At 34.1% G+C, this 24,973-nt stretch overlaps 1 protein-coding gene across 2 annotated transcripts; it reads left to right on the top strand.

The window, feature by feature from the left end:
* The first annotated feature begins 9,148 nt into the window (after positions 1–9,148).
* LOC142617328 (histone-lysine N-methyltransferase ATX3) lies at positions 9,149–23,971 on the top strand. Of its 2 annotated transcripts, none has more exons than XM_075790122.1 (23): positions 9,149–10,402; positions 10,489–10,544; positions 10,629–10,824; positions 14,863–14,982; positions 15,097–15,165; positions 15,260–15,328; positions 15,421–15,512; positions 15,655–15,747; positions 15,947–16,082; positions 16,714–16,786; positions 16,927–17,026; positions 17,175–17,299; positions 17,700–17,845; positions 18,954–19,058; positions 19,278–19,342; positions 19,471–19,684; positions 19,911–19,997; positions 20,138–20,194; positions 20,312–20,401; positions 22,284–22,370; positions 22,909–22,983; positions 23,430–23,530; positions 23,610–23,971. In XM_075790122.1, the coding sequence occupies exons 1-23, from the start codon at positions 9,575–9,577 to the stop codon at positions 23,698–23,700; spliced, it is 3,075 nt and encodes a 1,024-aa protein (XP_075646237.1). In that variant the 5' UTR covers positions 9,149–9,574; the 3' UTR covers positions 23,701–23,971. The 2 variants fall into 2 exon arrangements, with proteins under 2 accessions (XP_075646237.1, XP_075646236.1); XM_075790121.1 differs by having other exon boundaries at positions 15,652–15,747.
* Positions 23,972–24,973: the final 1,002 nt, after the last annotated feature.

The raw sequence follows: 24,973 nt of genomic DNA, 5'->3' as shown, positions 1-24,973 counted from the left end.
CGCGAGAGAGAGGTCAGGTCTGTGCGAGAGGCTAGACTTGGCTTAATTTAGAAAAACCTCTATTAGAAATCGAGTCTCAAAGACTCGATTTCCAGGTGGATCAACTCACTTCAATAACTTCCACGTGTTGTACACGTCACATGTAAACCGAGTATTTAAGAGTCGATATATAAATCGACTCTTAGGAACTCGATTTCTAGGAGGCCGCCACGTGGAAAATCGCCACATCAGATGTGATCAGACCATAGAAGTCGAGTATATAAGAGTCGATTTATAGGCTCAAAATCGACACTCTAAGAGTCGAGATGTTAGTAATCTATATACTTCTAAACCACTGCCTACTAACTATATTCTTCCATAAATATGGCTAATTGCCCATTTTCTCCTCGAAAACTCCAAACCTCTTGAAAACTCTAATTTAGTACTCAACCTAAGAATTGAGTGACTTACCTAAGAAATCTAATGTGAAGATTGGAAACCTAGTTCATGATGGCCTTCGACAAGTTTCTGAGAGGGAAAGTGAGCAAGAGAGACAAATAGACATGACCTTCAACGATCCCTTCTCACTTCTGCGCCACTATCGAAGCTCGACCTCAAATTTGCTCTTCAGGTACCTTCCTTCTCTTTCTAGATTTTCCTTAATTTGAAGTTCTAACTTGTTTGGTTATCGAGAAAATCTGAGGGAAAGAATGTATTTTAACGTTAAGGAGAGTGAGACTGAGAGCTTGCCGAATTTTTTGATTTATATTTTTAGAGTTTATGTTGTTTATTTAAATTTTAGATTTTAGATAGGTTTAGTGGGTTTATCCATTTAGACCCATCTAATTAAATAGCCTAATGGATTTTTACCCATTTAACCAAAATATTCAAAGGGGTTGGGTTAAAAGTTATCCAAATGAGGTGGGTTATGGGTGGGTTCATGGATATGGATAAAAATTGTCACCCCTATCTGCCAACGAGTTTTTGTTTTGTGCTTCTTGGTCCGTGTTGATCAAAAGGAAGCACCCTTTTCATGTTAGGTGGAACAAGCTCGAGCTTGGCTGGATGAAGCTTAACACAAATGGCACTTCTTTGAGAAATTGGGAAATAGCTAATGGAAGGGGTTTAATTGTGACCATAGTGGGAGATAGGTTGAAGGGTTCAACTGATCTATAGAGGTAGCATCTAGTTTTGATGTCGAACTTTAGGCTCTTAGGGATGGTTTGATGCTTTGTATTAGTTTAAACCTTTTGGAAATTAAGATATAGCTTGATGCTAAAGTTGTGTTTGCCTAGGTTACTGAAGAATTTAGGCGTAAATGCACTTTTGGTCTCTACATTTTGACCCGATTTCTATTTTGGTTCCTATATTTTATTTTTACCACTTTTAGTCCCTAAACCAATTAACGCGTGACATTTAGGTCGTAACCGTCAGCCAACTAATGGTGAAAGTTGAGGTGGCTGACGAAGAGAATTAAAAATCATTTAAAAACATTAAAAAAAAAAAATGTTTTGGTATTAAAAAATGCCACATCAGCGTATAAATTTAAAAAATTAATTTATTAATTTGAACTAAATAGAAAAAACAGAATTAAAACCCAAAAATCACAAAAATTATGATATAAAAAGAATCGTGAACAAAGTTAAAAAACAAAATATTCAAAAAAATTTCTTATTCATTAGAATATTCGGAAAAACATGTTTTTTCCCCAATCTGGTCGGAAACATGTTCAGACCATCTCTTTCTTCCAATTCCATTTCCAATTACAATTCCTAACTAAAACCAAACAAATCCTTATAAACCAATTTCTCTTCTCCACTTATCAAAAAAAACAAAAACAAAAATTTATCTTCTCCTCTCTCTAAGCTATTCCATAGTCCCCATCAAATCTCTCCAAACCTCTATCTCTACCTCTCAATCTCACTCTCTCGGCAAGGGTGATGACAACCTTGAGCTTCTCCATGACAAGACCGTTCTCGAGTTGACGCCATAACTTGACTCTCAGGCTTGTCCATGGCTTTTCTAGGTGCGAGTCGAGACCGAGTCGAAGTGAGGCAACCATCCGGGGATCAGACGACTCTTCCAGCAAGTTTGATGGGGTTCAAGTTCAATCGGTGGTAGTGGGTTGTTTTTCTCTAAATCTATGACTTTCTCTTTATCTAAACCCGACTCTCTCTCTCACTCTTGATTGTTTGATAAGTGCTGTGGTTGTGGGTTTGATTAGTGGAGGTGGTGGCTGGATTTTTCTGTGTTTGGGTAGAAAGAAAATTTCTGGGTTTGGGTTCGGGTGGAAATAAAATTTATGGGTTTGTGTTTAAGTTTGTTGGTTGGGTTTGTGTTTATGTTTGTTGGCTGGGTTTAATCGGTGGAGGTGGTGGTTGGATTTTTCTGTGTTTGGGTAGAGAGAAAATTTATAGGTTTAGGTTCAGGTTGAAAGAAAATTTTTGGGTTTGTGTTTAAGTTTGTTTGTTAAATGTGAGTTATTTTAGTGTTTAGTTTGAAAGAAAATCTTTATATTCTGAGGAAAATGTTGATGATTGTTCAAGAAAAATTTATGAGTTTGGTTGGGTTTGTTGTTATTGTGAGTCGAATTGTCTGGGTTTGTGTGCATGTGTTGTTTTATAAGAAAATTTATGGTTTTGGGTGGAAAGAAAATGTTACGATGCATCGGCTTTTTAGATGTGAATTTTTTTAGTGTTTGGTTTGATAGAAATTTTATGGGAAAGAGTTCTTTGATTTGGGTTCAAGTTCTTTGGTTATTGGTTTATGGGTCTATTTCTTGGATTTATGGGTTTGATTTATTAGAGGTTTCAATGTTGAACGTGGTAGAATTTTTTGTGTTAAGATTGATTATAAATGTTGGCCGGTTGGGTTTGTCTTGATTTGGTGAAGAACATGAAGTTCATGTTCTGAAGAAGAGGAAGAACATGAAGATTATTAACAGTCACATTCTTCCAAAAAACTAAGGAGTTTTTATTTTTATTTTTTATTTTAATTTTAATATTTGTTTTTAATTTAATTAATTAATGTGTGTGATTATATTATTTTTTTATTCCACCATCAGCCATGTCAGCTTTTGCTATTAGTTGGGTGACGGAAAGAACCTAAAAGTCAGACGTTAATTGGTTTAGAGACTAAAAGTGATAAAAAAAAAATATAAAGACCAAAATAGAAAAAATGAAAAATATAGGGACTAAAAGTGCATTTACGCCAAGAATTTAATAGTGATTTACATCATGTTTCTTTTATCATGAATTGTAGGACCCTCATTAACGAAATTCCTCAAGTGAAGATGGAGCTCTGTTTTCATGAAGCAAAAAAATGTGCGAACGCATTGGCTAGAGATTCAAGTCAAGATTTTATGTTTTTTGATAGTCTGCTTGTGGATTTATGTATGCTGTTATTTTATGACAATTATGGTTTGTATTATGAGAAACTGCGACCTTTGTATGTTGACTCTACGTAGTTCTGTTAATGCATTTTGGTTTCTACCAAAAAAAAAGAAGAAGTAATAGAGTGTAGCAACTATGATTAAGCGTAGCAACTTGTTGTATGAAAAGGCATGGGTTACATTCTAGTAACTTTTTTTGGTTTTTTCAAGAAATTCATTTTATTTAAGGGAATTTTAGCCAATCAAACTCACCAAATTGAAAATCATCAGAAGATCTTTCTTAACAAATTCAAATTTAAAAATAAAAACAAATTTTTTTAGAGAAAATAAAATAGCTCCTAAATTTTAGATAACTAAAAAAAAATAGTTTCTTTCATCAACAAAAAAAAAACCCTCATCTCCACTTTTCTTTGTCAAATTTAAATTTAAAAATAAAAGAACTTCTTTAAAAAAATATATATATCAACAAACATTTTTTTTTCTTTTTAAAAAAGCTAGTTACAAAATGAAAAAAACAAATCAGTTCCATTTATTGCTCTGTTTTTTCAGCATTGACGTTTTCTGGAAAATTGGTCATTTTCCAAAAAACATTTTTTAAAAAACTATCTAATTTTCCATTGTTACGTAACGACCTTGAAAATAGGCTTGAGATACACAACTTTTTGTAACATTTATTGTATAATTAAAAACATGTATAATATGAAATTTATGTAAACCCAACTAATTTAATCAACATGAAAAAAAAAAAACGAGTATGAATTTTGTTTGTAAAAAAGTTACTAGGAGTTTCCATTGTGAAACAGAGTTTTGAAATTTAAAAACACTTTTTTAGATTTCCAAAAGTTACCAAGATGTTCTGTGGTGAAATAAAGTTTTGAAATGCTTTTTTAGGTTTCCAAAATGCCTAACCAAGCAGATCCTTAGCTTCACTTGATTGTTTAGTGCTACAGTTGATTGTGAGTGGAACTAAACCTTCAAATTCTTTTATATGGTTTTGTGTTTTTTTGATAGTCCTGTAGAGGCCTTATGCTAAAGTTTTGTATAATTTCTTATATAACCATTTTGTTGAAGTTCCAAAACAGTGGAACTTCCAAATCGTGGTTATGTTTATTTGTCTTCTTAACTTTCCTTTTAATTTATTTCATTTTCAAGTTTTGTATCAACGATCAATTTAGGCATTCTCCATCGTGGGAAGAGAAACATGGAGAAAAGAGAAAAGAGAGACAGATAGAGAGAGATTTGTGGGAAAAGGAGAGACCAGAGGCGGTGATAGTGAGAATATGAGAAGAGAAAAAGTGAGAGAGCTTATCGTGAGAGAGAGAGAGAGGGCGGCAAAAAGAAATTTATGTTTCCTGCAGCTATAGAGGCTATAAAATAAGATAATATTTATAGGAGACGTGACGCATGAGAGAGAGATTGTTTTCCAACTTTTTTATTTTGGAAAATAACCTATAAAAAATAAGCCTTATTTTATTAGGGTTTTCTATTGACTAAAGATAGTTTTTCATTGACTGATTTGTTTTGGTGCTGCCAAACACTGGAAAATGTGAAAAACTATCTTTATAGAAAGTTTTTCAGCAAAACAAACAGAGCGTATGTAAAATTTTTATTTCTTTCCTTGTGTTTTCTCGAACATATCTACTCTCACGTTTTGACAAACTTTATTACCCCAATAACAAATAGTTACTTCATTTTACGGGTCTCTCCATCCTAATCATATTTTCTCTTTCTTCTTCAAATTCTAAAAAACAAATTCAATTCAGCACATCTATTCTCACGTTTCCACCAATTTCAAATATCCCCAATAACAAACAATTACTACATCAGACTTATATAAATATATATTTTTTAAATTACTACATTAGAATATTAGATAAAGCATATAGGCATATTTAAGAGAGAAGAGATCCTAGAAAGGGTCTTCGAAGGAAGACAATCGCTCAAAACTCAATTAAGAAGTTATGATCATATAATTTGTTTTTAATAAATTCATTATATTGCTTTGTCTTTCTCTTGGTCTCTCTTTCTCTAATTGTTACTGAAGAGGAATAAAAATGAACACGAAGGGTCCACGTGGCTAGATGTGACGACACGGGGGTGATGGATTAATGGTCAACAACCAAGGAGCTCGGATCCACAGTGGACGGATAGATACAACACAGTAGTCATTTGTTCCACTAATTCCAAAATAGGGTTTTCACTTTATGGTTAAGCCTGGTGTGGCTTTGCTTGGTCTCCACGAAAACGTGCATAAGAAGAATCCTTGCGTCACACGTTTAAGCCTCGATCAAGGGACTCCTACAAGGAAAAGAATTCTGGGAGGTGTGTAAAAGGAAAGAGTTCTAATTCTATAAGGAAAGGACTTAATGAACAAGGCACGGAGGTTAAAACCCTACACTACTATAAATACCTTAAAATCCTCAAAAATCAAGGTACGCATTATTGACTCAACTCTGGTACTTTAGGGTTGTGAAAAGTTTTAATTTGACCTTTAGAAGGTTTTTGGCCGGCACCACACCGGTGCTCTCTGTTAGGTCTTCGCTTTTCGTTTTCTAGGTGTTGCTTCGATTTGAGAGTGCATGTAGCTTATTGGTGATTTTTCGGCATCATCAGTTACACCCCCAAAGCCTTCATAAAAGTGGGCTTTGCATCTTTAAGTTTTTCATATTACAGATTTCTCTCGTCTTAATGTCGTATTATACACAAAGGACCCAAATCGTGTTTGTTTTTGATTGATTTCATATTTTAAATTTGAAAAATGTAAAAGTGTAGGGAGGCTTGCCATTGGAATTCTTGTTAGACTGATTTGATAAATGTATAACTTACTACAACCTCTTTCATTTTTGTGTATCTCTCACCTCATTCATTTTCATATATATATATATATATATATATATATATATATATATATATATATATATATATATCACTTTAATTGCGTAGGTGATTTGTAGATCTATAAGCATTCATGGAGCATTTGGTTTGTTGTGATATTATATTACACCGTAATATTACATTATTGTATTCTTACATCAATGTAATTTTAATATAAAAATACAATTTTAAATTATTTAGAAAGGTGATGAGATTAAGATGGTGTAATATATTTTGTAATTTTAGGTTATGATAATATTAGAAAAAAAAAATCAAACATTTTAATGTCGCATTATTGTAACGTGCATTACATCAAGAGCACATCACATCGAACCAAACCATACGCCCCCTTAACATGAACCAAGAACCAGCAACAATGTGCACCGTCAGTTTGGTTGGAGTCAAATAGGGACCTCATTCCTGACTATTGTCTCCATAGTCCACACTATGGCCACTTTGCCTCACCTTATAGGCTTATACATGATTTTTTTCCCCTATCCTATCTCTACGGTTCAAGGGGTGGACGTTTTGTCATTTCTAAGATTGTGCTTCAGAGTTCATATACATTTGCATATGTTTTAACGTTGTTAGGATTTTTTTATATATAAATTTGGGTTTGTTAATTTATACATACTGTTGTATAAAATTTTTATTCTTTTCTTTTTAAAATGTTTAGAACTTTAAATCAAGTTGTTCATTACATTGAATTGTTGTAACTTAAATAAATAAATAAATGCTATAAGCTTATTCAGGAAAAAAAGAAGCCATGAGCATTAGATAGTTATAGAGAGATTTGGGATAACGAAATCTATTGTTTCAACCCTATAGGAGCATTGTTTTTCTTAGATACTGTAGAGATATAGTGGAAACAAAATCCTCAATTGGAATAGAAGTGAGAAACAAATAAAACGGCAGTACAAGTTCCTTTAAAAAAAAAAAAAAAAAATTCTACATTAATTTTATAAACATATAATAAATTAATGAATATGACTTGTGTTTAGTGTAATAATGTATTGGATGTGTCTAGTTTTGGACATATGTCTGAATCTCAACATGTCTAATATACTATAAATTAATATCATCTGAGCACTATATAAATATCATTACGCCTTTAAAATATTTTTGTGATCGCAAAATATAGCAACTCCAAATTATAAGTATTGACTTTAAAAAAGAAAAAAGAAAACAGAAGAATATGCTAGACTAGAGTATATATGAGAAAGTATCTCATGAAACCGTATCATACAAAATTTTTCGTGTCTTTATTAATATAAGAACAATCTTTTTAAGTTTATGAATAACATTTCAATTAATTAAAAAAAATGAAAAAAATTCTTGAATAATTTTTAGTAGTTCCTTATTTGGTTTTTCATTCCATTAGAGATTTGTTTCTATTATCTGTGGAGACGTATGGGGTTCCAAGTTCTAAGATCCAATAGAAAGTCAGAAAGTACATTCTCTGATTCTCAGTACATGGACAAGTCAACCCAGCAGGTAGCCAAAACTGAGCAAGAAGAACATGCAACTGCCAAGTAGCAAAGTACCAAGTCCAAAAGGTTAAAAAAAAAAAAAATGATAATAATAAAAAAGTCCACAACTGTCAACTGTAAATAACGAAAGGTGACGCAGAAAATCCATCCTTCTTACCTCCCAAAATTTCAATTGGCGCTCCCTACGCAAACAATAAATTCAGCGTTTCCCTCCTCCGCAAAATTGGACTCCCAATTTTTGGAGCCAAAACTACCTCAAGTTCCGTGTGTGTGTGTTTTTTTTTAATTGATAAAAGTGATTCTCTCCATTTTAATATATTATGTTCACTTTCTCAAAAAAAAAAAAAAAAATATATATATATTATATTCAAGCTTTTAATTAACAATTTGTTTTTACCTGGTTCCTTTTTAATTAACAATGTTAATTTTATTTTTTATCATAAGAGTGGGTCTTATCAGTATGCATTTAAATTTAAAACGGAGGAGTTATTTATTTTATTTTTTATATATTATAATAATTACCTTTTGATATTTTAATAGGAAGATAATGAAACATCTTGAAATTTAATAAATTGATAATATAATATAATGAACTTTGGACATTTTAATTTCAGTTTGGGTGTGTTTGGATATTATTTATTTTGTTGAAATTGAAAAATTATTGCTGAAAATACTATAAATAAATGTAAAAGTTGATTGAAATAATACAGTGAGACTTATGAATAATTTTAAAAAGTGCAGTGAGACTCATAAATAGTAGCAAAAATAAGTTGAATAGTGAAATAATTTTCATTTTTAATCTCTATCCAAACGCACACTTAAGCTAAAATTTAAACTGCATCATTTGAGTTTGATGAAAATTTTATGGAAATTTATTTTAATTCGTTAACTTTATTTTTATACAATTAAATATTTTAAGTTTCAAATTTATTCAATTTAAATATTTTGTTCAATTTTGTTAAAAAATTGCTATTAAAACTTTTTCTCACATAAAAAAAATCTACAAAATTAATAAAAATATATTTATAGATTTTTTATCTGAGATTTTTTTTTTCAAAATAACCTTTTCGTCATTAATTAATTTAAAATTTAAATAACTCAATTAAACAAAAATATAATTAGAGAATCAATCAAATTTTAAATGTGCAATATATATTTTAACTTTTAGTTTATAACACATCTTTTTAGTTCATTGAATTACCAAAGTTATTTTCTTGATAGAACAACAAAAACTAATTTTATTTCTAAACTTTTATAAATTGAAAGAAAATGAAGTTTAAATATATTAAGACAACAAATAATATATATTATTTTTAATAAACAATATTAAAGTAAAAAAAAAAAAAAAAACATTAACAAGCAATGTCGAGGGCCAGGCTTATATAAAAGCAAATTGCTATTGTATGGCGTTTGTTGTTTTAGATGAACCGATCCTCAGTCTTACACGTTCCGAGATTTCTCTCTTTGTAATATCCTCCGCCTTTCTCGGAAAATTCTTCCTCTAAAATCTGTTTGGCTCTCTCTGTGAGAAATCTTCTCGGAGATCGTAATTCTATAATTTTTATTTTTATTTTTTATCTTTCTTCTTTCAAATTTTCTCTCTGAGTTTGAAAAAGTTTACGGGGAAGCGTTTGAATTTTATAGGTTGCCTCGTTAGGGTTTCGAATCCGAATTTAGGGTTTATTTAATTCTAAATTGAATTCAAGCCGGTGAGAGTCAGTGCTGGTGTTCAAAAATCGAAGTGCGAATACTTGGAACCTTGGGGGAGGAAATTAGGTTCCAAGTGTTTTGGATTTATCGGCATGAAATTAGGGTTGGGAGTGTGAATTGTTCGAGTTGAATGGTTAGGAATATGATAATCAAACGAACTACGAAGCTCGAAATGCCGAAATTGAAGCGTTGCAAGCTAGAAGATCCCAATTGCGAAGAAGATAGTGCGTATTCGGTGAATCCGAAGAAAAGGAAAAGCAATGGGTATCACTTAGTGGGTAATGGTGATATGAGCAATGGCTCAGGCGATTCATGGTCGAGTGGAGGTTCGTATTGGGGCCGAGTCGGAGAGTTGGAGTCGAATTTGAATACGAAGCGATTGAATGGTAAAAGAGCACAGCGGTTGCGGCAACCACCTCTGTTGAAATCGTCACGAGGGCGGGTTCAGACGCTGCCTTCGAGGTTGTATGACTCGGTTGTTGATATATGGAAGACTGGGGAATCGAAGTTGAAGTTGAAGTTGGACCATGTAGAAGATGTAGGGTTTGTTAAAAAGAGTGACGAGGAAAAAGCCTGGTTTAAGAACTCCAAGTTCTACACATTTGAGGAGGGGGAAGGAGAGGTTGGACCTGGTGGTGTAAATTGTAAGAATTTTGGTTATAGAAAGTATTTGAATTCGAGTAGTTCAATGGCGAATGCGTTTGGTGTGAATAAAACCGGGTTTAGTTATAGTGGAGTGATGTCAAAAGAGAGTGTTCAGAAGAGGAAGGAGTTGTATAAGCCAGAGGATTTTGCTTTAGGAGATATAGTTTGGGCAAAATGTGGGAGGAGATATCCGGCTTGGCCGGCCGTAGTGATCGATCCCATTTTGCAGGCTCCAGAAACTGTTCTTAAATGTTGTGTTCCTGGTGCCATATGTGTCATGTTTTTTGGCTATTCCAAGAATGGAACACAAAGGGTAAATTATTCACTCTTCTTTTTTGTTGGCTTTGATATTTTTTGTTGTTAAAATTTAACTTGTTAGTGAACTCTCTGATGGGGCAGGACTATGCGTGGGTGAAGCAGGGAATGATATTTCCATTTATGGAATTCATGGACAGGTATGTTGCTTGCTAGCTGGTCTTTGATTGATGTTTCTAAGAGTAGTTTTCGTTGAGCACTTACTAGAATTTTGCTCTGTTCAGATATCAGGGGCAGACCCAGTTGTACAAGAGCAAACCGAGTGACTTTCAAATGGCATTGGAGGAGGCATTGTTGGCAGAAAACGGTATTCTGGACGCAAACCTTGGGGCTGGGCAAATGCCTAATTCAGATGCAACTCCCAATGGATTCCAAGAAGCCACTGCTTCAAATCTTGACCAATATTACTATCAGAATCAGGCAGGTTTCCTCGGAACTTAATTTGTTTTCCATTCGTCTGATCTGGATGTCTCTCCGTGTTATCTTTCTGTTTGTTTGTCTGTTTTTTTAAAAATTTTGGCTTGACCATGTAACTGTCTGAGTTGGTTATTTTTTGGGTAGCTCCCAGTTTCTACCGTAGGATGGATATCTGCTTATGTTGACCGAGCTTTTGAGGTGGAGAGGTTTTAATTGAATGGCTATTATTTTACGTGCATAGATAGAAATAGTCTTAGTTTTGCTAAGTGGTTTGTACACTTATAAGCAGAGTGATGATTTATGAGATATAATTTTTTTTAATTAATATAGGGCTGTAAAGATTTAGAATTAGGTCACCCTCAGCACATTGTTTAAGGAAATAAAAAACCATCAAACTACAGATATTTAGTGTTTGAAATGTTGGCTTGGTTGGTGGATGATAGAAAATTAAAAGCATCTTTAACCAAAACTTTATCAGGAAAACAACTTTTGAGGCATGTTCGGAATAGGTCCAGTTGCAAAGATGTGTCACTGGGGTGGATTATCGTTATGGAGAGGCTTGGATTGTTGAGCATCTACAGTAGAAAGGGGTTTGCATATACCTAGCTTATGGAAAGGCATTGGACATGGCTGTGATTTACTTTCATGTTTAATAAAGTTTGTCATAGGGGCCTGGTTTTCAAGTTCTGTTTGGCTTGAGTTGTGTTGTGGGAACTCTCCTTTATGAGGCCAATTTGCCAATTTATTTGCCTTAGTAGTTTAGGAGGCGTCTATCATATTTTTATTTTTTGGTGTAGTTTGGAGGGGTAGGTAGGGCTGTAAATGAACCTAGCTCTTTTATGAATAGCTTGAGCTCGAGTTGGAAAAAAACTTGTTTATGTTCGTTTGTATAGCAAACAAGTCAAGCTCAAACACAAGTTTAGGTTTGACTATTAAACAAGCTAAACTCAAAGATAATAATGTGTTGGGCCAAGCTCAAAGATCCCGAATTCAATTCTTGTCTCCTCCACTCTACTTTCCATTTAAAATCCCACGTGTTGGGCCTCACCTATTAAGAGGATTTGAGTCCAAATGTGAGGGAGAGTGTTAGAATTGTGTGGTTAAGTAATTAGATTTACCTTATGCCAATAACTTAAGCTTTTGAGACAATCGGTAATTTAACATCAATAAAAACAGTTCATTCATAATAAAATAGATTTGTGAAGTGGTAAGAAATTTTATCCAAGGTTTTACTGTATATGGGAAAAGAATAAGTTAATTAAGTAATTCGTAAACAAGTTCAAGCTTGTTCGATAAGAATATGAACTAAGCTTGAACATGTAATCTAGTTTGATGATGAACTTGATCTTGACTTGTGTTCGAAATAAAATTAAATGAACAAGCATGAATTTTTCATACTCGGCTTTGCTCAGCTTGTTTACAACCCTAGGGGTGGGGAACGCTATTTTGGAATTGCTTTGTTTGCAAGCTTTCTATGTTTGGGAGTTGGAAGATTTGGAAGTCAATTTCTCCGTGTTGAATGTGTATAATTTGGAGAGAAAGGGATGGTTGGACTTTTATTAACTTGTGTTGGTTTAGGTTAACTTGAAACAAATAGCTTGTCCATGAAACCATTGCACACTACTCTTTTTATTTTTTTATTTTTAGCTATAGGTTCCAAATATTTGAGAAGTGTTTCCCAAACTAATTCCTCATCCAAACAAGAGATCAACCCATTGAATCTCAAAAGCTCTAAGTACAAAGTTCCACAAAGCAAAAGCAACATCACAATGTATCAAAAGATGATTTTGTGTCTCCCCACTATATTGACGAAACATAGAGCACCAACCAAAAAAATAGAAACTTTTCTTGATCAGATAATCACAAGTAAAAAAAGATAATCACAAGTAAGAATCCTCATGCTGCTGTCCAAATAAAAAAAGAATCTCTCTTTGGATTCTTAATACACCAAATACTCTTCTAATGGAAAGAAGTTGGCATGGTACCTTGGATAGTTGGATGGCCTCGTAATATGAACAAACATTCTACTCCTATTTAGTTTCCATTTCAGCTTATCGCCCACATCTACAAATCTACTACTACTAATGTTATTTTTGGTCTTCCTTGACCTTTTTTGATCCTTTAACTTGGATCAACTCACTCTTCCTTACTGGTGCATTAATCGTTCTCCTTTGAACATGATCAAACCATCTCAAGTGACTCTCCCTCTTCTTTTCATCAACTCTCCCTCATCTTCTCATCAATGGGGGGGGGGGGGGGGATGATGCAGCAGCTTATCTGTCACTAAGTAACTTGGCAATTCATTAAGGCAGCAGCTTGACAAGTTATCTAGCAGTCTCACAAGTGATGAGCAATTGTAATCTGAGTGTCTTGATTTGTAATAAATAGTCAAACTTGATATGTACTTAGATAAGTGAGTTAGTTGATCAGTTAGTTACAAGCAACACCTGGGGTGGCTGTGATGGCAGAATCATAACATGGTTAAAGAAAGGATATTCACTTTGGAAGCCTAAGGCTAAGAAAAAGCCCAAGAATAAGTGCCCATGGTAGTTAACTAAGTTTTTATATTTTATTTAGTTATTCTTGAGTCAAGGGTATTTTCGTAATTTTACATTTGTTGGGCATGGGCCCAGTTATAAGCCATGGGTTTTATTAATTAGTCTTATATAATTATGAGTCTTTATGTATGGGTTTTGATTTAATTTATTTGGTTTAAATAGTAGTCCTAATACTAGTAGGAATCCTAATACTACTAGTACAAGTAAGAGTCTTTATATATATATGTGTGTGTATATATATATTGTAGGTTTAAAAATAGTAGTCCTAATACTAGTAGGAACCTTGATACTAGTAGGAATTCTAATACTATTAGTACAAGTAAGAGTCTTTATTAGGTTTAAATAGTAGTCCTAATACTAGTAGGAATCCTAATACTACTAGTACAAGTAAGAGTCTTTATATATATATATGTGTGTGTGTATCGTAGGTTTAAAAATAGTAGTCCTAATACTAGTAGGAACCTTGATACTAGTAGGAATCCTAAAACTATTAGTACAAGCAAGAGTCTTTATATATATATATTGTGTTGTTTCTTTTGCCTTCTCTTTTTTCTTTCTTTTTAAGGTTACTGTTCACACAGCCCCTAAACAGCCTTAATTTCTCTCTAATTCTTCTTCTTTCCTAATTTTAAACCCGCCACAATGAAACGTTAGACAAATTCCTACTTTGTCCTACATCAGGCTGAAATAGAATTCAGGTATGCTGATGTCAGCCAATCCCAGCTGGATCTTGAATTAGTTGCAGCTTACTAGCTTAGTGATTAGAATTTGGAGTGCTTTGTATAAATAAGACACTGACTGTATCAAATACTCAGTTTTGATAATAAAGATAGATTGTTTCTTTTCAAGAGTAAGCTCTTGAAGAGTTGAACTTTGTGCGTTATTTCTAAACAGACAACTCAGTCTTCAATATTTCCTTCTTAATCTTGAAATTTCCTGCATTACACTACCTCTTCTTTAACCTTTCCTCATCTTGAACCCTATCTTTCCATTTATTTCAACTTATCCATCTTAACATTCTCTTTTCAGCGACACTCATTCTATGGATATGTTGCTTCTTAAGTTATATATAAATAAAAGCTGTCCCAACTTGCCCCAATACCCTTCCATAAACTACTCTCTTGTCCATGGCAACTACATGTACATGCTTATTTGGGGCCTTGTACTGAGAAGCATAGATATTTTTTCATTCTGTAATTTCTATGGTTATTCATCTTAGATGCTGCTTGATAGGCACTAAAATGGGTTGATCATGGACTGGTTGCAGTCATTTTAGTGACGGTTTCATGTCAAAATGCTGCTTTATTAGTAGCAACAGATCATCTGGACGTGTGAAAATTTTCTTTGGTTTGTGTTTGTGTGCATGTACTTTCAAAAGCAATTTTTGGTTCCATGTTTTGGGTTACTACTTTATCAGTTAAATGCTTACGGAATCTGATCTGTCGAGTTAAAGAATTCATCCATGACTTAGTTATGTTTGCAGGATTTCTGCAAGGATACAAGACCCTGTGACGGCTGTGGTTTGTTTCTGCCTTGGAAAAATATGAAGAAAATGAAGGGCTCTACCCGTCAAACCCAGCTTTTGTGTAAACATTGTGCTAAGGTCAGTGCTAAGTGTTTTACTTATAAGAGGAAAAAATTGTGGAGAACCTTTTCTGGAAGAGCATTAATATAGCTTCTTGTTTTCTAAATGATGTTCACCTCTTTATTTTTACAGTTATGTAAATCAAAACAATATTGTGGCATTTGCAAGAAGATTTGGCACCATTCAGATGGTGGGGATTGGGTGAGATTACCAGCAAATCTGAATTTGGTTTATAATTTTTCCTATTCTTTTTCCTTTTAAAAAACAATTCAATGAATTCAGAGATGTTGATCAGGTGTGTTGTGATGGTTGTAATGTTTGGGTGCATGCTGAGTGTGAGAATATTTCTAGCAAGCTTTTCAAGGTGTGCTTAATATACTTGACTTATGAATTGTGATGTTAATTTCTGTTCCTGCCATATATGTGTTTACTCGCTGACTTGTGTATGGTTTAAAGGATCTGGAGAATGTAGATTACTATTGCCCAGATTGTAAAGCAAAGTCTAATTATGAGTTATCAGCTTCAGAAAAATGCCAGCCAAATGTGAAGTATGTCTGCGCTATTTTTGTGTGTGTGCGTGTGCAATTCTTCTCCCTCCAGTTGATTTTTGGGGCAATTGTATATTTGACTTTATAGACTAAGGTTTATCATCAGGTTTAAAGCCTAATTTTTTGACAATTCTTGAAGCAGGTCTTTAGAAAATAGTGGACAAAATGTTCTACCTGAGAAGGTAGCTGTGGTGTGCAATGGCATGGAAGGAACGTATATTCCGAACCTTCATATGTAAGCCTTGAACTAGTTTCTAAATATTACATGTATGTTGACATATTTTTCTTTAATATTCTTGTAGGACCTTTATGCCCTCTTTTCTCACCACCACATTCATTTTCTTCTTATGCACTCCTTACAGCAACTTTTTGTTTGTATTGTTGAAGGATTCATTAAGATGCTTATTTATCATTTTATTTTCCTCCCATCTTAGAGTTATGTGCAAGTGCGGTTCATGTGGGTCAAAGAAGTATACACCTAGTGAATGGGAACGGCACACAGGTTGCAGAGCTAAAAAGTGGAAGTATAGTGTGAAAGTGAAGGGCACAATGCTGCCACTAGAAAAATGGGTCTGTACCAATTATCTTAATTTTAAAAGCACAACCAGTTTCTCCGTGTTCTGTATTTTGACTTGTTTATGGTATTCTAGTGTTATAAAACTGATAGAAGTAACTTTTCTTCGTAAAACAACTTGAGAAAGTGGGGTTTTATTTTTTTTAGATGTCCCAAAGTTTTGGTAGCATCTTCCCAATGAGTTTTTGGGTGATTGCATGATTGTGCATACAGAAAGGGAGATGACTCTGAAATTTAGTATAGGGTGAAGTATCCATGATTTAACACAATGAAAGAACTTAGAGAATGACTCAGCTAAGTTAGGACTAATCTATGAAAAGAAATTTATATTTTGTTACATTAAAAATTATCTAATGTTTATATATACACACATACACATATAGTCCTCAATCCAAACACCACCCCCCCCCCCCCCCCCCCCAACACACACACACAACAACAACAAAAAAGAAATTCTTGCTTCAATGTGTGTGATACTAGACAACTGCTATTTTTTAAGGAAAATTATGTATGACTTTATAAGCATTCCTTCTTTTTTTTTTTCCCCTCATTTCATCTTTGGTTAAAGCTAATGAATTATATGTATGGCCCCTATAAAATTCTCTGCTAACATTGAAGATGCTTCAGATTCAAGAGTATAATGCACATGGTGTGGATCCTTTGAAGTTAGACAAGCAGCAGTTAGTTGGGTTTTTGCGAGGTAAAATATGCACTTCACTGGAATCTTTACATGTTGAAGGCTAGTCCTATCTTTGGTGTTTGTGTGGTGCTGTATCTGCAGCCATGGTGTCTTTTGATTGTAATTCTCAACAGCAAGGATACTTATTTTAATTGCTACAGAGAAGTATGAACCTGTTCGTGCCAAATGGACCACAGAAAGATGTGCTATTTGTAGATGGGTTGAAGATTGGGATGACAACAAAATTATTATCTGCAACAGGTGTTTCCATAATTCATTGGATCTTAATACCCACTTTGTGTATTTTGGATGCTTAAATAAAAATTCCCTTGCTGGTAGAAGAAAGGATTTTATTTACAAGCTTCAATGCTGAAAGAAGTTCTGACTTTTTTTTTCCTTGGGTGTATAGATGCCAAATAGCTGTCCACCAAGAATGCTATGGGGAAAAATCTGTTCAGGATTTTACTTCATGGGTTTGTAGAGCATGTGAATCACCTGATCTCAAGAGAGAATGTTGCCTTTGTCCTGTACAAGGTATGCCATCTAGATTAGTGTGTTAAAAATTCCTATTCAATCTGTGTTGAAAGTTTTATACGATTATATTGTGAAGTTCTTATTAAGACACTACTTTGTCTCTCTAGAAGAGAATCTTCTTTGTATGTCCAGAAAAGTAGTTTTTTGACCCTTTTTTTGGAATATTTGCATTCCTTATCCCTTTTTTGTTGATTTCAGTATAACATGGATGATACTCATTAAGAGCCCCCCCCCCCCCCCCCTCCCTTTCCAGCAAATTTACTAGTATTTTCTTTTTCCACTAAGTTGCATGCAAATATAATGACTGTGTATAAATTTTTTATGCTTGTGCTAGTTGATTATTAAAGTTGATTGTATACAAATGCTAATATGTTAATATCTCTAAAAACTGCTTTTATAGGGGGTGCTCTGAAGCCAACTGATGTTGAGATGCTGTGGGTTCATGTCACGTGTGCTTGGTTCCGGCCTGAAGTTGGTTTCTTAAATCATGAGAAAATGGAACCTGCTGTTGGAATCCTTAGAATTCCATCCAATTCGTTTTTGAAGGTAAAATTGTGTTCCTAATAATTGTCTAGACAGTTTCTAATTTTCTGGTGCTTCAATTGCAAAATCTTTAATGAATGAATTTATGTTAGGCTGCGTTTATTTTGACTGAAATCAATATATGACCATAACATATTTTCAGGTGAACATTTTCCGGAAAAGAAAATATTTTCATGTGTTTGGTTGCGTTCATAAAAATGTTTTAGAAAATATTTTTGGGTGTTTGGTTGTGTTTGTGAAAATGCTTCAGAAAACACATTTTCTACTACTACTACTACCTCACATTTTCCCAGGTTCCTAACTGATACTATAATAGAAAATTCCAATATAAAAATCCAATGAAACAAAAAATGGAGAACAAAACCAGATTTTATGGGAGAGATTGTGAGAGAGAGAGATAGAGAGCTAGATTGAGAAGGAGAGAGAGATCGGTGACAACGACTGATGATGTTGAGATCTGCCTTAGGACAGCGGTGTTGATGGCTGGTGGAGGATGGCAAAGTTTCGTGGAGTGGATGGTGGAGGATGACAAATTTTCGCTAAGTGGCTGGCGGAGGACAACAATGACCAATCAGCAACAACAGCCATGAAGAGAGTTGGTTTTGCAGTGGTTTAGGGAGGTGGCTGTTGGGTTATGCAGTGGTTATGGAGGCGAACGGAGGTTGGTTTGGGAAGATCGGGCCTCGTGGTGGCTTGATGGGTCATGGCAGTCTGGTGGATGGATCACGGTGGTTGGCACGAGGCTGGTTGGGTGCTCTGTGTTCTTTGTGCTTGAAGGAGTGTGAGGTTGTAAAATCTTGTGACTGAAAATCAAGTATAAATTGATTTATGGTCAAAGGGAAAACATTTTCAGGTTGACCGGGCTTTTCAGTCCTCCCAAACACCCGGAAATGCATAAAATTTACATAAAAACAAACACAGCCTAAGTCTCTTGTAAAATTTCATAGTATTGAGTTCAATTTGTTGATGGTTAGTAGAAGGCTTTGGAAAGTCCCGTGGGATGGTCTTTAGCAAACCAAGCTTTATGAGATTAATTTGCTGTGTGGTAATGCCTTTTTTTTTTTTTTTTGGTGCTTGAAATCTAAATATACCCTATTTTTCTGGACTGCAGCGTTGTGTAATCTGCCAGCAGAGTCATGGTTCCTGCACCCAGTGCTGCAAGTGTACTACTTATTTTCATGTAATGTGTGCATCGAGAGCAGGATATAGCATGGAAGTAAGTCTTCACAGTTATTACGAACAGACCAATGGTCTGCCTGAAACTACTAATATTATAGAATATTCTTGAATTGAATTATGTTGTCCTGTTTTGGTGCTTGCATTGCATGTCTGTATGATGCATGCCTTTATTTTTCAAAATATTTTCTTGTAATTTTTGAGAAAAATTTGAGGATGGAAAAAGGGACTGCATTAACATTATCTGTTGAACATTCAGTTGCACTGCTCAGAAAGGAATGGGACACAAATGACTAAAAAGTTGATATATTGTGCGGATCACAGGTTTGGGTTTTGCCCCACAATTTGTTTGAATATTTTCTTTATCAGTGGAAATAATTTTTTATTTTTTACTTTTGGTTCAACTGCATTATGCACCACATTTATTGGTTTAAACCTTGGTTTTCACGCAGAGAGCCAAGCCCCGATGCTGTTGTTGTTGTTCATACTCCTGCAGGGGTTTTTTCTGCTAGAAGCTTGATGCCAAACCAGCAGGGGTGCTTCAGGGGTTCAAGGCTGGCTTCATTGAAGAACACTGAACTTCCTGAGTCTCCAACATCAGAGATTAATGAGTTTGAGCCCCTTTCTTCTGCAAGATGTCGTGCCTTCAAAAGATCAAAGAATAAGGTTACTTTATGTAGCAACCTTATATCTGTCTCTGTAATTTTCAGTTCAGTAGAATACTTGTTTCTTAACAAAATTTTTCCATACTGCAAAGCTTTAATTTCCTTTTTTTGTTAGGGATGAGCCCAATTGATCGTATTGTTGTTTTTGTTGTTAGCATTTTGCCAACTAAATCATCAACTGTCTCTCTTGTTGGTCTCATTTCAATTTTTTTTTTTTCGTTTGCCAGAAGGCCGACGGACAGCCAATATTCCACCGACTGATGGGGCCAAGCCATCATTCTTTAGATGCAATAAGTAGCTTGAGCACAAAGAATGTAAATTCTTGTCTTTTAAATTTTTTTTACCTCAGATATTAAACTTTTGCATTTTGGAAGGAAATAACCTTATTTTGCTTTTTTGGTTGTGTAATGCGACATGTTAATATCCATTTTCATACTTTGTTCTCTTTTAAAAGGAAGTAGAAGTTTCTAAGGATTTCACGTCTTTCAAGGAACGACTTTGCCACTTACAGGTAGCTATGGTTTTTTAATATGAAATGGGTACTTGCGTACTGCCTACTTGATATAATTTCTAATTTCATTAGCTTTTGGTCTAGTATTTTTTTATTAACACTTGTTTATGGCTTCAGAGAACTGAATGTTATCGGGTTTGCTTTGGTAAATCTGGTATACATGGATGGGGTCTCTTTGCGCGTAGGAATATTCAAGAAGGAGAAATGGTACTATGTTCAGTTGAATGCTTTTGACACACTCGTGCACACACGTGTATATGCATTGCTTATAATGTTTCCATAATTTCTGATATTGAGAATTTTTCTTTGGATAACCACTTCCCAAAGATTTTTTGGTAAATCAATAGACAATGTTGTGGTAGCTTTCTTCTTCCCTTGTTTAGTTGACATAATAGCATTTTGTCTACTTTTTCTCTGCCCTTTTAAACATTTAAGTATTTTAGTGGGTTGGTTTGTTGATGTGGAAGGAGGAATACAATTTTGATTTTGATTTAGTCTTTATGTAATTTTGGAAGTCAATTGCATTTTTGTTAGTCACTTGGATTTTATTTAAGTCTTATTAGTTAATTAGGTTAGTTAGGATCTTATTTAATTTCTAAGAGTCAAGGGTATTTTTTGTAATTTAATAAGTGGGATTTTCCCAATCATTTGAAACTTGGTTTTCTAAGTCAATTTTAACTAGAATTAGGGTTTAAGATTTATATAAGCATGCTATTATACCCCTATGGAGACAGTTTTTAATATGATTGATTAAGAATAGTTCTCTTGAAAATTGTTCAACGGTCTGGAGTCTATTCCAACCAACCTTAGGGCTCGTTTTGGGAGATTACAATAAGAATGATAATTTTTGTTACTTGGAATAACATATGTTGTAATGGAATAATTAAATCTATTCATATGTACGTTTTGGTTGTAACATTAGAATAATTCAGGATTTGTTTTATGCAATATCTTATACAATTATATTTCCTAAAAACAGATTTTTAAAAATTTGAAAAAAAAAAAAATTGAGAGATAGTTTTTATAATTGTTAGGTGCATATGGAAAATTTGTATTTTTGGAAATATATTAATTTTATAAGTAATTACACTTACTAAGAATATTATAGCCCTTTTAGAAAGAAACAACTATTTCACAAGAATAACCATTCCATCACAAGACCTAGTACAACATACCAAACATATGCTAAGGGTGTGTTTGTTTAGAGGTGAAATAGGGTGGATGAAAAATTTTGGAGAGAAAATGGGAAGGAAATTTTTTTTGGAGTGTGTTTGGTTGAGTAGGAAGGAAATAAAATATATGGTGGGGCTCAGGTGTTGTCTCTCCGGGCCCACCAAAATGTTCTCTCTCTAAAATGGAGAAAAAACTGAGTGAGAATGAATTTTTTCTTGATTGATAAAAATACCCATGTGCATGTGCACATGGGTTGCCTTTATTTTTATTTTCTTCTCCCCTGATGTTGCCTTGTTGCCTTTTTTTTTTTTTCCTTTTGATTTTCTAGGCCTGGCGGCTTTTTTTTGCCCCCTCTTCTGGGCAGTAACGTTGCCTTTCTTTTTTTTTTTTTTTTTTTTTTTTTTTTTTTTTCCATTTGATTTTCTAGGGTTTGGGCATGATAGTTGTTTTTTTTTTTTTAACTAGATGTGATTTTTTTTTGGAATATGATTTTTATTTTTTTAATAAATTTGGGTAACTGCACTTTTTTTTTGTGTGGTTATCTGTCACTTTTTTTTTTTAATTGAGCATTATTCTTTAATAAGGGTATATGAGTAAATTTATTCAAATTCATTTTTTCCATCCCTCCACTTTTCAACTCTCAACCAAACAAAAAGGAGAGAAGATAAAATCTTTTCTATCCTCCCACCATTTTTTGTCCTCTCACTTTTCTACTTCTCCGACCAAGCGGACCTTAAGTGTTGACCCCTAGGTTTGCTCTTCCTTGCTTGATGCTGATTCGAAGCAAGCCTTGGTGTTGACACCTAGATTCTATCTTTTTATTTTTCTGTTCTTGCATCTGTTTTGATTTTGTTCTGCGTCATGCTTTTTTTCTTTGGAAGGTCAGACAACTGATGCTAGGTATGAATGTCTCCAGGTTGTTGAGTATCGTGGTGAGCAGGTGCGGCGTAGTGTTGCTGATTTGAGGGAGGCAAAGTACCAATTAGAAGGCAAAGATTGCTATGTGAGTCTTTTGTTTAATACTCCCTTTGTCTGCATGTGCATTCTCTTGGCAATTGCTAATATTGTTAGACCTCCATATGCCTATATTGGAAGTCGTGAAAAGTATTATGATGTCTCAATTGCAGTAAGGGAAATTTTGGGGAACTCTCATTCTATGTTTAGTTTAGGCACAGGTACCCATTGCATGTCTTTTACTCCATATTTGATAATTAGGTGAAAGCGTTGTAGTATAGGAGTGACTATTTAAATGTTTGAATTTATTTTAAGTTAGGGTGAAGTTACTTTCTCATGTCTTATGACCGGTCTGTTTATTTATTTATTATTTTTAAAAATAAGGGACTGGTCATGATAAACCATATATAGAATACAGTAAGTCGTACGTTTTGTTTTACTGACCTAACCTGATGATTTTAAGTATGCCCCATTTTAATTTATTTTTACCCAAACACCTCTTTTTGGCAGGTTAAATTCTTGTTTATCTCATCCGATTTATCTATCTTAACTGTGGTTTTTAAAGTCCAATGAAAAATTTTATGCAGCTCTTCAAGATCAGCGAGGAAGTAGTAATTGATGCCACAAATAAAGGGAATATAGCACGTTTAATCAATCATTCGGTAAGTTCTTGTTCTATTCTTCATTTGCTTCAAAAAGCATAGGCTCATATCTTTATGCTTGATGGATTGTTTGTAGCTTGGTTTGACCTCTAACTTGAATTGATCCCAACTGGGAATTTGATTGGCTTTTGTCATGTTGGTCAAATTTGCATTGTGGTCACAGTGCCTGTTGAGGAATTGGCCAGGAAGATATTAGCTTATATTTTGAGACTATAATAGTAGAGCAGCAGATTAACATGTAAGACCATAGTAATGATCTTAAAGTAGATTTGGCTTGGGTTAGGGTTCCTTTCTAGATATTATGCGGCCCAAATCCAACCTTTGTATTTTACAAAGAGAAATAAAAGGCAAATAAGATTTCTATACGTGCATCTTTTCTTTTTGATGGTTCTATACATGCATCTTATATCTTACAATGCTAACCATTCAATCACATTTTACTGCAGTGCATGCCCAACTGCTATGCAAGGATCATGAGTTTGGGTGATGAGGAGAGCAGGATAGTTCTTATTGCTAAGACAAATGTTTCTGCTGGTGAAGAATTAACGTATGCATTAAAATTTGACCTCATTGGTGCATTAAAATTCAGTTTGGGAATAAACAATTGTTTAATCTTTCTGCCACAGGTATGATTACTTGTTCGATCCAGATGAGCTTGATGAGTTGAAAGTTCCTTGCCGATGTAGAACTCCCAATTGTAGGAAATTCATGAATTAAGTTGCACATTCTTTTTTGCCATTTTATCTCTGCATGGAGCAGCTTGCATTGGCCGCTTACCTCCTTAGTCCTAACCCATGAGGATTCATTCTTTTTCAGAGTGAGCTTGTAATTTTTTTAACCCACATTTGTATTATAGTCATATAGATGCAATAAATGTAAATTCACCAACTTTTTTGTTGGTGCCATTTTTCTGAAAAAAATTGCATATTATATGACTGCGCACCATGCCAATTTGGTCCCAAAATTGAATGAGTTACCATTTGTATTGTAAGTAAATGTCTATTTGTACGCTTAGCAAAAAAAAAGTGTAATTGTATAATCAAGAACGCAGCACAGAAAAAATAACTCAAACAACAGAATTAGAATGGACAAGAAACAGAGGGAAACGTAGCAGAAGACTCCAGCAGTATTATATTATGGTCTTTTTTTTTTTTTTTCTTTAAAAAAAAAAAAAAACTGGATAGAAATTTATATTAAATTTATCCTAACGTACTCGCCTAGAGCTAGAACCTGTGACCCCCTCACACCCAAGCTCTAAGGCTTGGGGAGGTACGGGTACCGTCCCGCCTAACAGGTGAGTGGTACATTATGGTTCTTTGATTAAGCAGAATCATAGGTTCATAATATATATCGAAAGGCTTTAGAATTGTTAAATGATGAGAGGTCTTAAATCTTAATGCCAATCCAATCAATGAATTTGAGGACATCTATATATGTATAAGCTGCAGCCGGCACCTTTTGAGTGATAGCCAGTAATGATCTCAAGACTAGTTTTTCCTACCTGATTGTAGTCGTCACTCATCAGGGACATGAGGAATTCAATAGATTTTTTAAAAGGAAACATGTGAGTGGCTATTGGTCCTTGATTTGTTTTGTTGAACACAAGTTCAAACTCTCTAGCTCTAGAGGTCTTAGAAATATCATCTTTCCATAGATCTTGACTTTGGAAAAATGATGTTTTATTGTCAAGCTCCTAATGAGGCAGACATTTTAAATAAGTATAATTGCAGTTTGGAATCTTACAAATCCTCTGGGTCTAGATGACTTCTTGGCTCTGTTTTATGAGTATCATCGGCACGTAACTAGATGGGAGGTAGTGGAAGCGATATAAAGCTTATTTTAGCAGAGGTCACCCTTCTAAGTCCTAAGCAGAATCCCCAAAGGCGAGGGAGCTTCATCGGTGAATCAATGCAAACCTATCATCTTATCTAGTGTAAGCTAAAAATCCCACCCCAAAAAAAAACTTAGGTTATGTTGGTAACTGTTTTTT

The sequence above is a fragment of the Castanea sativa genome, chromosome 11 (assembly GCF_040712315.1).
Source record: "Castanea sativa cultivar Marrone di Chiusa Pesio chromosome 11, ASM4071231v1".
Lineage (NCBI taxonomy): Eukaryota > Viridiplantae > Streptophyta > Magnoliopsida > Fagales > Fagaceae > Castanea > Castanea sativa.
The sequence above is the reverse complement of the archived record's forward strand: the minus strand, read 5'-3'. Positions and strand labels throughout refer to the sequence as shown.